The sequence below is a fragment of the Balearica regulorum genome, unplaced genomic scaffold (genome assembly GCF_011004875.1).
Source record: "Balearica regulorum gibbericeps isolate bBalReg1 unplaced genomic scaffold, bBalReg1.pri S35, whole genome shotgun sequence".
Taxonomy (NCBI): Eukaryota; Metazoa; Chordata; class Aves; order Gruiformes; family Gruidae; genus Balearica; species Balearica regulorum.
In genome coordinates, this window is record NW_022679028.1 from 273,371 (window position 1) to 286,456 (window position 13,086).

General features: G+C 53.2%; 2 gene segments (V, D, J or C); one reads left to right on the forward strand and one right to left on the reverse strand.

Moving 5' to 3' along the window:
- LOC104632673 (immunoglobulin gamma-1 heavy chain-like) overlaps window positions 1-13,086 on the forward strand; it is a 93,490-nt gene that overhangs the window by 51,531 nt on the left and 28,873 nt on the right.
- On the reverse strand, window positions 4,293-7,825 carry LOC104634697 (Ig mu chain C region secreted form-like). The segment is given in 4 exon segments: window positions 4,293-4,768; window positions 5,549-5,863; window positions 6,316-6,645; window positions 7,474-7,825. Coding segments are annotated over 4 exon segments (1,383 nt in total).

Here is a 13,086-nt window from a genome sequence, read left to right on the forward strand (position 1 = left end):
TTTTTTGGTTTGGTGTTTTTTTGTCGTGTTCCCCCCCCCCCCTTCGCCCGGCGATGACTCAGAAGGAGAAACGCGGCGTCGGTAAACAGGACACATCTGGTTCCTCCCCCACCCGGATCCAGATGTTCGCGGTCGAGCTGGTTCCCCCTTCCCCGCTTCGATTTTAACCGACGTCTGTTCCAAAAATGACTCGATTCACCCCAAAAAAACACCACCACCACCACCACCCCCCCTCAACCGAGAGAAGGGAAACGAAACGGAGGGGGTGGCATTTTCGCAGAAAACAGAATTTGGGGGTTTTGAGGGCAAAAGGTGACATTTTGGGGCCTCCGGCACGTAGACGTGGCGCTGGGCGGCGGGGGGGGATGGGGGTGAAGGGTTGGGTGAGGGTTTTTTGGAAGCTTGGTGAGAACTTTGGGGTGGTCTGCTGGTGGAAAATGGGGTTCTTTGGGGAGAAAATGGGGTTATCTAAAGGGAAAACGGGGAATTTTGGAAGCTGGGTGGAATTTGGGGTGGTCTGCTGGTGGAAAATGGGGTTCTTTCAGGAGAAAATGGGGGTTTTGGAAGCTTGGTGAGAACTTTGGGGTGGCCTGCTGGTGGAAAATGGGGTTCTTTGGGGAGAAAATGGGGTTATTTCAAGGGGAAATGGGAATTTTGGAAGCTGGGTGGAATTTGGGGTGGTCTACTGATGGCAAATGGGGTTCTTTCAGGAGAAAATGGGGGTTTTTGGAAGCTTGGTGAGAACTTTGGGGTGGCCTGCTGGTGGAAAATGGGGTTCTTTGGGGAGAAAATGGGGTTATTTCAAGGGAAAACGGGGAATTTTGGAAGTTGGATGGAATTTGGGGTGGTCTACTGATGGCAAATGGGGTTCTTTCAGGAGAAAATGGGGGTTTTTGGAAGCTTGGTGAGAACTTTGGGGTGGTCTGCTGGTGGAAAATGGGGTTCTTTGGGGAGAAAATGGGGTTATTTCAAGGGGAAATGGGAATTTTGGAAGCTGGGTGGAATTTGGGGTGGTCTACTGATGGCAAATGGGGTTCTTTCAGGAGAAAATGGGGGGTTTTGGAAGCTTGGTGAGAACTTTGGGGTGGTCTGCTGGTGGAAAATGGGGTTCTTTGGGGAGAAAATGGGGTTATTTCAAGGGAAAACGGGGAATTTTGGAAGTTGGATGGAATTTGGGGTGGTCTACTGATGGCAAATGGGGTTCTTTCAGGAGAAAATGGGGGGTTTTGGAAGCTTGGTGAGAACTTTGGGGTGGTCTGCTGGTGGAAAATGGGGTTCTTTGGGGAGAAAATGGGGTTATTTCAAGGGGAAATGGGAATTTTGGAAGCTGGGTGGAATTTGGGGTGGTCTGCTGGTGGAAAATGGGGTTCTTTCAGGAGAAAATGGGTAGTTTTTTGCAGCTCGATGGCAACTTGGGGTGACGCACCCCCACAAAATGAGCTGATTTCAAGTGAAAATCGCTTGGTTGGATTTTTTTTTTTTTCCCCCCGGTCGACCAAAACCACAAATCAAAGTTCATTTTATTCCTTTAAATCTTCCAAAATCACCCCAAAACCAACCCCCGGGCACTACCTGGCCGTAGACAACCCATGGATGAAGGTCTTCACCCTTCACAGGACCTGGGTGGGGTGGGGGAAGAGACCGAGACTTAATTAATCAGCCTTAATTACTCACCCGCGAGTCGCCGGCGCGCGTCGTTACCTTAAAGAGGGTGACGCCGGTGCCGTAGCAGAGGCTGAGGAGGAAGAGGACGACGAAGGTCACGGCCGTCCAGAGGTCGCCGACGTCTTCTTCTACCTCGGCTTGCGTCTCCTCGCCCATCGTCACCAGGATGCAATCTGGGGTGGGGGAGGAGAAGGCTTCAGCGGTGGGGGGGGGGTGGGTAGATGGAGACCCTCCTTCACGGTTCGGCCACGAGGATTTTTGGGGCGCGCGGCAAAAAAAAAAAACCCATTTTCACCCTTTTTTCACCCAAATCTTGGCCAAAAATCTCCTCCAACCCAACGGCCATGAAGATTTTTGGCGCGTGTAGAAAAAAACCCCATTTTCCCCCTTTTTTCACCCAAATCTTGGCCAAAAATCTCCTCCAACCCAACGGCCATGAAGATTTTTGGTGCATTTGGCAAAAAAACCCCATTTTCACCCTTTTTTCACCCAAATCCGGTGCTAAAATCTCCTCAAACCCAACGACCATGAAGATTTTTGGCGCGTGTAGAAAAAAACCCCATTTTCACCCTTTTTTCACCCAAATCTTGGCCGGAAATCTCCTCCAACCCAACGGCCATGAAGATTTTTGGTGCATTTGGCAAATAAAAAACCCCATTTTCACCCTTTTTTCACCCAAATCTTGGCCAAAAATCTCCTCCAACCCAACGGCCATGAAGATTTTTGGCGCGTTTAGGAAAAAAACCCCCATTTTCCCCCTTTTTTCACCCAAATCTTGGCCGGAAATCTCCAATCCCAGAAAGGGCGGGAAAATTTTTACCCCACGCCACCAAAAACCGCCATTTTCCCGCCCTCCGCAAAGACCCAAAACCTGCAGAAATCCCCCCAAAACCCCACAGAGATCCCTTTGATTTTTTTTTTGGGTCAAAACCCCCTTTTTTTGGGGCATTTTTGGGGTCTCCAAATCCACGACCTCCCCCACCCCACCCTTGACCTCGACCTCGACCTCCTGGATGATGACATCACTGCCGACGCCGCCCGCGTCACGTCGCGTCGCGATACGTTTTGGGGGGGGGGGTTTGGGGGCGGTTTGGGGGCGTTTTGGGGGGATTTGGGGGGTTTTGGGGGGGTTTTGGGGGGAGTTTGGGGAGTTTTGGGGTTTTTGGGGGGATTTTGGGGGAGTTTGGGGGGTTTTGGGGGGATTTTGGGGTTTTGGGGGGAATTTTGGGGGATTTGGGGGGTTTTGGGGGGTTTTGGGGGGGATTTTGGGGTTTTTGGGGGGTTTTGGGGGGTTTTGGGGGTTTTTGGGGTCTTCAGGGGGGTTTTGGGGGGAGTTTTGGGGGTTTTGGGGGGATTTTGGGGGGTTTTGGGGGTCTTTGGGGGAGTTTCGGGGGATTTTGGGGGTGTTTTGGGGGATTTTGGGGTTTTGGGGGGATTTTGGGGGTTTTGGGGGTTTTTGGGGGGTTTTGGGGGAGTTTTGGGCGTTTTGGGGGGGCATTTGGGGGGATTTTGGGGTTTTGGGGGGTTTGGGGGGTCTTCGGGGGGGTTGGGGGATTTTGGGGGGTTTTGGGGGGATTTGGGGGGGTTTTGGTTTTTTTGGGGGGGTTTGGGGGTTTTGGGGGAGTTTGGGGCGGTTTCGGGGGCGTTTTGGGGGGGTTGGGGTTTTTGGGGGTCTTTGGGGGTTTTGGGGGGAGTTTTTGGCGTTTTGGGGGGAGTTTTGGGGGTTTGGGCTTTTTTGGGGGGGTTTGGGTCTTTGGGGGTTTTTGGGGGGGGCGTTTTTGGCGTTTTGGGGGGTTTGGGGGGAGTTCTTGGGGTTTTGGGGGGATTTGGAGGGGTTTTGGGGTATTTGGGGGGAGAATTTGGGGGGTTGGGTTTTTTGGGTGGGGTTTTGGGGGTTTTGGGGGGCGTTTTTGGCGTTTTGGAGGGTTTTGGGGGAGTTTTTGGTGTTTCGGGGGGAGTTTTGGGGATTTTGGGGGTTTTTTAGGGGGAGGATTTGGGGGGGTTGGGGTTTTGGGGGGATTTGGGGGAGTTGGGTTTTTTTGGGGGTCTTTGGGGGGTTTTTGGAGGGCGTTTTTGGCGTTTTGGAGGGTTTGGGGGGAGTTTTTGGCGTTTTGGAGGGTTTGGGGGGGGTTGGGGGCGTTTTTGGGAGTCTTTGGGGGTTTGGGGGGCGTTTTTGGCATTTTGGGGGGAGTTTTGGGGATTTGGGGGGGTTTGGGGTTTTTTGGGGGGATTTTGGGGGTTTTGGGGTTTTTGAGGGGGGTTGGGGGAGTTTTTGGTGTTTCGGGGGGAGTTTTGGGGGGTTTGGGGGGATTTGGGGGGTTTGAGGGGTTTTGGAGGGATTTGGGGGGGTTGTGGTTTTTTTGGGGGGGATTTTGGGTTTTTTTGGGGGGGATTTTTTGGTCTTTGGGGGGGTTGGGGGGGAGGTTTTGGTGTTTCGGGGGGAGTTTTGGGGGGTTTGGGGATTTTTGGGGGGTCTTTGGGGGGGTTTTGGGGGGAGTTTTTGGCGTTTTGGGGATTTTGGGGGGTAATTTGGGGGACTTTTGGGGGGGTTTGTTGGGTTTTTGTGGGTTTTGGGGGTTTTTGGGGGTTTTTTTTTTCAAGTTTTTTTGCTCCTGGATGGGTTGTTGGTTTTTTTTTTTAATCTTTTTTCTTTTTTTCTTTTTTTTTTTTTTTTTATTATTCTGATGATGCAGAAGTTACAACCCCAAGCGCCAAACTCAATAGCAGGTGACGTCGGAGTCGGCCAGGATCACCGAGACGTTGACGGCGGTGGGTTTACCGATGGTCTTGTCCAAATTCTTCTGGATGAAGTTCATGGGGACGCCGTCGTGACCCACCACGCAAGCGAAGGAATCGCCCCGTTGCCATTCGCTCACCGGCACGTTCAACTTGCTGTAGACCGTGTAGGTATCTCCTTCTTCTTGAGGACCAAAGATGGAGAAACTACTGGGAGAAACGGGACGGTCTTCTTGGGTCCAGGTCACCAAAATGTCATGAGGCCGGAAACCCAAAATCAAACAGGTCAAAGTGGCCGTTTCTTGACGGGCCAGTTCTTCGGCCGGTGGGGGGAAGACGTAGACGGAAGGTGCCTTCACGGAGACGTCTGCGGGGTGGGCGTAAGAGAAGGTCAAGGGCGGTGGGAGGGATTGACTTCCTCCAGTTGACCCTCCCGGTGAGCTAGACCTTTCCGGTAGGCTAGACCCTTCCAGTAGACTGGCCTCATCCCGGAGTTGGATCTCCCAGTAGGCCAGACCCTTCCAGTTGGCTAGGCTCTTCCAGTAGACCCTCCCAGTTGACCTCTCCAGTGGAGAAGCCCCTTCCAGTGGACAAGTTCCTTCCAATTGGCTAGACTCTTCCAGTAGACCCTCCCACTTGACCTCTCCAATGGAGAAGACCCTTCCAGTGGACAAGTTCCTTCCAGCAGACCAGCCCAGTTGACTCCCAGTAGCCCCAGGTTCTCCAACTAGACCCTACCAGTAGACCAGACCCTTCCAGTAGACCCTCCCAGTTGACCTCTCCAATGGAGAAGACCCTTCCAGTGGACAAGTTCCTTCTAGTTGACTAGACCCTTCCAGCAGACCAGCCCAGTTGACTCTCCCAGTAGCCCCAGGTTCTCCAACTAGACCCTACCAGTAGACCAGACCCTTCCAGTAGACTAGACCCTTCCAGTAGACTCTCCCAGTAGACTCTCCCAGTAGACCAGCCCAGTAGACTCCATTTTCCCAGTCAACCGCTTCCGCTTGCCCAAAACCGCTCTTCCCTTGGCGAAACCCGGCCGCGTCCCCTTTCCACCCATCATCTTCTCGATGACCACCGTGGTGGAAAGAAGCCCTTCACCTCGGAGGATGGGATTTAGGGTGGGAGAGAAGACCCGGGCGCCTACCTATGTCTTTCTTAACGGACTTGCTGATGGGTCCATCAAGCTCGGGACCGTTGACGCTGCAGGTGAACTTCTCCCCGGAGTTCCACTCATCGGCGCAGATCTTCAAGGTGCTGGTGAGACGGTAAAGACCGTTCTCCAGCTTCTCCGGCGTCCCAGAGGTCACATCCAAGGCCTTGCCTTGATCCCGGCTCCAGGAGAACTTCACCTCCTCGTACGATTTCAGGTTGGTGGCCACGCAGGTGACGCTGGCGTTCTGGCTGAGGTAGAGGTCCTCCAAGGATGGGGGGATGATGGTGACCTCCACCCCCACGCTGACTGTTTGGGATGGGTGTAGGGGACTATTTTAGCCCCAAAAAAGTCACCTTCACCTTCCCCGCCCTTCGTTGCCACCGCGGGCGTGGAGTCGCGTCGCCTTAGCCGCCGGCGGCGCGTGGGAGTCATCACGGGAAGGTCGCGTGATGACGTGTTTGGGTCTGCACCCATCCGTCCAGCCCAACCATCCACCCATCCATCTGGTGGCTCCATCAACCCTCTCCATCTCTAGATCCTTCAACCACCATCCATCCATCCATCCACCCATCCATCTGGGGGCTCCATCAACCCTCTCCATCTCTAGATCCTTCAACCATCCATCCATCTCTACGTTCTCCACCCACCCAACCGTCCTCCCGGTCAACCAACCGTCCGACCGCCCGTGTCTACGTGTCTCCACGGACCCAACCAACCCCCTCAAACTTCCCACCACCCGTGACCTTCCTCAGCCTCACCTGAGCAGAAGGTGCTGATGTTGAGGACGAAAGGTGTCTTCAACGACGAGTGGGTCACTCTGCAGGAGAACTCGGCTCCGTTGTTCCAGCTCTGCTGGCTGACGTTGACCTTGCTCGTAAGCGTGGCCTTCTCCTTGGAGCACTGGTCACAGGTGTTGTCCTCCTGGGGCAGGTCCGCCACCTCGTGGTTCACCAACCATTCCACCTGGGCGTCACCAGCTTTATTCCCCTCGACGAGGCACAGCAGAAGGACCTTTCCCTCGTCATGGTACTGGTTTGGGTCGCCCAGGAGCTTTGTCCTCAGGGGGTCAGAGCAGCAAACATCATCTTCTGAGTGGGGAGATCAGAGACAAGAGTTGACCGAGACATCGTGCAAGGCTGGGAGCAACCCCAACCCATCTCGGTGTCCACCAAGCCATCACACAAGGTTGGGAGAAACACCAACCCATCTTGGTGTCCACCAAGCCATCACACAAGGCTGGGAGCAACCCCAACCCATCTAGATGTCCACCAAGCCATCACACAAGGTTGGGAGCAACCCCAACCCATCTAGATGTCCACCAAGCCATCACACAAGGTTGGGAGCAACCCCAACCCATCTCGGTGTCCACCAAGCCATCACACAAGGTTGGGAGAAACACCAACCCATCTTGGTGTCCACCAAGCCATCACACAAGGCTGGGAGCAACCCCAACCCATCTAGATGTCCACCAAGCCATCACACAAGGCTGGGAGCAACCCCAACCCATCTTGGTGTCCACCAAGCCATCACACAAGGCTGGGAGCAACCCCAACCCATCTAGATGTCCACCAAGCCATCACACAAGGCTGGGAGCAACCCCAACCCATCTAGATGTCCACCAAGCCATCACACAAGGTTGGGAGCAACCCCAACCCATCTAGATGTCCACCAAGCCATCACACAAGGTTGGGAGCAACCCCAACCCATCTAGACGTCCACCAAGCCATCACACAAGGTTGGGAGCAACCCCAACCCATCTTGGTGTCCACCAAGCCATCACACAAGGCTGGGAGCAACCCCAACCCATCTTGGTGTCCACCAAGACGTTGTGTAAGGCTGGGAGCAACCCCAACCCATCTTGGTGTCCACCAAGCCATCGTGTGATGCCACAGCCACCTCCCCGGTGCCTTTCTCACCTGGGATGTCCTCGGTGACGGTGGTGGAGGTGGCGCTGTGGACCACCTTGCACTGGAAGCTGTTGCCTTCCAAGCTGCTGACCGGGATGGTCAACTGGCTGCTGAGGCTGTAGTAACTGTTTCCACCCTGGATGACCGGGAAGGTCTCGCTGTCTCCTTTGACGCTGGAAACCCACGTGATGGCGACGGGTTCGGGGAAGAAATCGTTGGCCAAGCAACCGAAGCTGACGTTCTTGTTGTCCTCGCAGTCCCCGCAGTCGCAGGAGATCAACGGGTAGACGGCAGGAGCGGTGGCCGTGACTGTGGAAGAGAAGAACCTCATTAAATTTTTGAGGTGGAGGGCGGTCAACATGGACAACCCCCCTCCCATCTTCTTCTTCTTGTTCTTCTTCTTCTTCTTGTTCCTCTTGTTGTTGTTGTTCTTCTTCTTGTTGTCTTCTCCTTCTTCTTCTTCTTGTTCTTCTTCTTCTTCTCTTCTTCTTCTTCTTCTTCTTCCTCTTGTTCTTCTTGTTCTTCTTCTTCTCCTTCTTCTTCTTCTTGTTGTCTTCTCCTTCTTCTTCTTCTTCTTGTTCCTCTTGTTCTTCTTGTTCTTCTTCTTGTTCTTCTTCTTCTTCTTCTCCTTCTTCTTCTTCTTCTTGTCTTGTTCTTCTTGTTCTTCTTCTTCTTCTCCTTCTTCTTGTCTTCTTCTTCTCCTTCTTCTTGTCTTCTTCTTCTTCTTCTCCTTCTTCTTCTTGTCTTCTCCTTCTTCTTCTTCTTCTCCTTCTTCTTCTTCTTCTTCTTCTTCTCCTTCTCCTTCTTCTTCTTCTTCTTCTTCTTCTCCTTCTTCTTCTTCTTCTCCTCCTTCTCCTTCTTCTTCTTGTCTTCTTCTCCTTCTCCTTCTCCTCCTCCTCCTCCTCCTCGACCGTTTGACCCGCAGACCTTCAGACCCGTCCCCGAGGTGCAGAAGACCTTTGAGACGGTGGTTGGTGGGGAGCAGGAGGGGGGTGGGGGGGAAGCGGTCTCGCCGAAAGACGATGTGAAAGCGCCGGGGGAGCTGAAGGTCACCGCCGAGAAGGGGAAGTTCACCCGGGCGAGAGAATTTCCTCCCAGACGAGTTTCTCACCCCAAAAAAACGAGGCCCCGTCCCCCCACCTATGACATCACGGCGCGGCGCGCCCATATTCCGCCGGGATATACCACCCCCCCCCACCCACCCACCCACCCACCCACCCCCGGCCCCGTGTGTGTCCCCCCCCGCCCGCCCCCCCGCCCCGAAACCCGTTCCCCGTTTCGGTGAGCGACGACGGCTCCGCCGGTGAGTGGCTTTGCAAAGCCGGGGTTTAGGCTCGGTTCTAGATTTGGGGGGGGGGGGGGGTGTCCTGTGTCCCCCCCCCCCAGAAACGCTTTTGGGGTTCTCTCTGCTTTGGGGTGCGGGGGGGGGGCTCGTTTTGGGGGGGAGATGCTTCGGGCATCTGCTGAGCAAAGCTTAAAGCCGGGCTTTCCTAGTCGGGCTTGAAGCCAAGCTTGGCTTGCACAGCTCTAGGGCTTTTCTAGAGATTAAGGCTGAGCTTGGCTTGCAAAGCTCTTAAGCTGGGCTTTCCTAGAGAAGATTAAGGCTGAGCCTGACTTGGAGACTTCAAAGCTGGACTTCCTTGGAGAAGACTAAAGCTGAGCTTGGCTTGCACAGCTCTAAGCTGGGCTTTCCTAGAGAAGATTAAGGCTGAGCTTCACTTGTACAGCTTTCCTAGAGAAGATTAAGGCTGAGCTTGGCTTGCACAGCTCTAAGCTGGGCTTTTCTAGAGAAGATTAAGGCTGAGCCTGACTTGGAGACTTCAAAGCTGGACTTTCCTGGAGAAGATTAAGGCTGAGCTTGGCTTGCACAGCTCTAAGCTGGGCTTTTCTAGAGAAGATTAAGGCTGAGCCTGACTTGGAGACTTCAAAGCTGGACTTTCCTAGAGAAGATTAAGGTTGAGCTTGGCTTGTACAGCTTTCCTAGAGAAGATTAAGGCTGAGCTTGGCTTGCACAGCTCTAAGCTGGGCTTTCCTAGAGAAGATTAAGGCTGAGCTTGGCTTGCACAGCTCTAAGCTGGGCTTTCCTAGGGAAGATTAAGGCTGAGCCTGACTTGGAGACTTCAAAGCTGGACTTTCCTGAAGAAGATTAAGGCTGAGCTTGGCTTGCACAGCTCTAGGGCTTTCCTAGAGAAGATTTAGGCTGAGCTTGGCCTGCAAAGCTCAAACCTGGGCTTTCTGAGAGAAGACTAAAGCTGAGCTTGGCTTGCACAGCTCTAAGGATTTTCTAGAGATTAAGGCTGAGCTTGGCTTGCACATCTCAAAGCTGGGCTTTCCGAGAGAAAATTAAGGCTGAGCTTGGCTTGCACAGCTCTAAGCTGGGCTTTTCTAGAGAAGATTAAGGCTGAACTTGGCTTGCACACCTCAAAGCTGGGCTTTCTTAGAACAGCTTAAAGCTGAGCACCTCTTGCACAGCTTAAAGCTGGGCTTTTCTAGCAAAGCTTGAGATTGAGCATAATCTGCAGGGCTTGAAGTTGAGCTTTTGAAGAACTGCTTGAAGCTGGCCTTTCCCAGATAAGCTCGAAGCTGAGCTTTTCTAGACAAGCTCAACACCGAGCACGGCTTGCACAGCTCAAAGCTGGGCTTTTCCAGATAAGCTCAAGACTGGGCATTGCTGGCAGAGCTCAAAGCTGAGAATTACTAGGCTTGAAACTGAGCTTTCCAAGAACAGCTTGAAGCAGAGCATCGCTTGTACGGCTCAAAGCTGAGCTTTCTTAGACAAGCTTAAAGCTGAGCTTTCCTAACGAGGCTCTAAGTTGGGATTTTCTACAGAAGATCAAGGCTTAGAATTGATAGAAGAGCTCTGAGCTGAGCTTTACCAGGTAATACTGAAGCTGAGCATGGCTAGGAAGGCTCTAAGCTGGGCTTTGCTAGATAAAACTGAAGCTGAGCATGGCTAGCACGGCTCTGAGCTGAGCTTTACTAGATAGTACTGCAGCTCAGCATGGCTAGCACAGATTTAAGCTGAGCTTTTCTGGATAATAGCGATGCTGAGAGTGGCTAGAACAGCTCTGAGCTGGGCTTTGCTGGGTAAAATTTAAGCCGAGCACGGCTAGGAAAGCTCGGTGAGCTCCGCACAGCTAGTACGGCCCTGAGCTGAGCTTTGCTGGGTAATTTCAAGGCTGAGCGTGGCTAGCACGGCTCTAAGCTGGGCTTTGCTAGATAATACTGAAGCTGAGCACGGCTAGCACGGCTTGCTGAGCTGAGCTTTCCTAGATAGTACCAGAGCTGAGCATAACCAGCACAGATTTGAGCTGGGCTTTGCAAGGTACGTTGCAGCTGTGGGAAGGTAGCAGAGCTCTGAGCTGGGCTTTGCTAGGTCATACTGAGGCTGAGCGTGGGTAGGAAGGCTCTGAGCTGGGCTTTGCCAGGTTAAATTAAAGCTGAGCATGGCTGGGAAGGCTCTAAGCTGGGCTTTGCTAGGTCATACTGAGGCTGAGCGTGGCTAGCACAGCTCTGAGCTGGGCTTTGCTAGGTAATATTGAAGCTGAGTTTGGCTAGGAAGGCTCTAAGCTGGGCTTTGCCAGGTAATATCAAAGCTGAGCACGGCTAGCAGAGCTCTGAGCTGGGCTTTGCCAGGTTAAATTAAAGCTGAGTTTGGCTAGGAAGGCTCTAAGCTGGGCTTTGCTAGGTAATACCAAAGCTGAGCACGGCTAGCACAGCTCTGAGCTGGGCTTTGCCAGCTTAAATTAAAGCTGAGCGTGGCTGGGAAGGCTCTAAGCTGGGCTTTGCTAGGTAGTACCAAAGCTGAGCGTGGCTAGCAGAGCTCTGAGCTGGGCTTTGCCAGGTTAAATTAAAGCTGAGCATGGCTGGGAAGGCTCTAAGCTGGGCTTTGCTAGGTAGTACCAAAGCTGAGCAGTTAGCAGAGCTCTAAGCTGGGCTTTGCCAGCTTAAATTGAGCATGACTAGCACGGCTCGCTAAGCTGGACTGGCAGAGCTTGATGCCAAGCACAGCTTGTAGGCTCAGAGCTGGGCTTTGCTAGGTCATACTGAGGCTGAGCGTGGGTAGGAAGGCTCTAAGCTGGGCTTTGCTAGGTCATACTGAGGCCGAGCACGGCTAGCACAGATCTGAACTGGGCTTTGCCAGGTTAAATTAAAGCTGAGTGTGGCTGGGAAGGCTCTAAGCTGGGCTTTGCTAGGTCATACTGAGGCTGAGCGTGGGTAGGAAGGCTCTGAGCTGGGCTTTGCTAGGTAATATCCAAGCTGAGCACGGCTAGCACAGCTCTGAGCTGGGCTTTGCCAGCTTAAATTAAAGCTGGGCACAGCTAGCAGAGCTCTGAGCTGGGCTTTGCTGGGTAAAGTTTAAGCCGAGCACGGCTAGGAAAGCTCGGTGAGCTCCGCACAGCTAGTACGGCCCTGAGCTGAGCTTTGCTGGGTAATTTCAAGGCTGAGCATGGCTAGCACAGCTCTAAGCTGGGCTTTGCTAGGTAATACTGAAGCTGAGCACGGCTAGCACGGCTTGCTGAGCTGAGCTTTCCTAGATAGTACCAGAGCTGAGCATAACCAGCACAGATTTGAGCTGGGCTTTCCTAGACAGTACTGCAGCGCAGAATTGCTGGCACAGATTTGAGCTGGGCTTTGCAAGGTACGTTGCAGCTGTGGGAAGGTAGCAGAGCTCTGAGCTGGGCTTTGCTAGGTCATACTGAGGCTGAGCGTGGGTAGGAAGGCTCTGAGCTGGGCTTTGCTAGGTCATACTGAGGCTGAGCGTGGGTAGGAAGGCTCTGAGCTGGGCTTTGCCAGGTTAAATTAAAGCTGAGAGTGGCTAGCACAGCTCTGAGCTGGGCTTTGCTAGATAAGACTGAAGCTGAGTTTGGCTAGGAAGGCTCTGAGCTGGGCTTTGCTAGGTCATACTGAGGCTGAGCGTGGGTAGGAAGGCACTAAGCTGGGCTTTGCTAGGTCATACTGAGGCTGAGCGTGGGTAGGAAGGCTCAGAGCTGGGCTTTGCTAGGTCATACTGAGGCTGAGCGTGGGTAGGAAGGCTCTAAGCTGGGCTTTGCTAGCTCATACTGAGGCTGAGCGTGGCTAGGAAGGCTCTAAGCTGGGCTTTGCTAGGTAATATCAAAGCTGAGCACGGCTAGCACAGCTCTAAGCTGGGCTTTGCCAGGTTAAATTAAAGCTGGGCACAGCTAGCAGAGCTCTAAGCTGGGCTTTGCCAGGTTGAAATTAAAGCTGAGCACAGCTAGCAGAGCTCTAAGCTGGGCTTTGCCAGGTTAAATTAAAGCTGAGTTTGGCTAGGAAGGCTCTAAGCTGGGCTTTGCTAGGTAATACCAAAGCTGAGCACGGCTAGCAGAGCTCTGAGCTGGGCTTTGCTGGGTAAAATTTAAGCCGAGCACAGCTAGGAAAGCTCGGTGAGCTCCGCACAGCTAGTACAGCCCTGAGCTGAGCTTTGCTGGGTAATTTCAAGGCTGAGTGTGGCTAGCACGGCTCTAAGCTGGGCTTTGCTAGATAATACTGAAGCTGTGCACGGCTAGCACGGCTTGCTGAGCTGAGCTTTCCTAGATAGTACCAGAGCTGAGCATAACCAGCACAGATTTGAGCTGGGCTTTCCTAGACAGTACTGCAGCG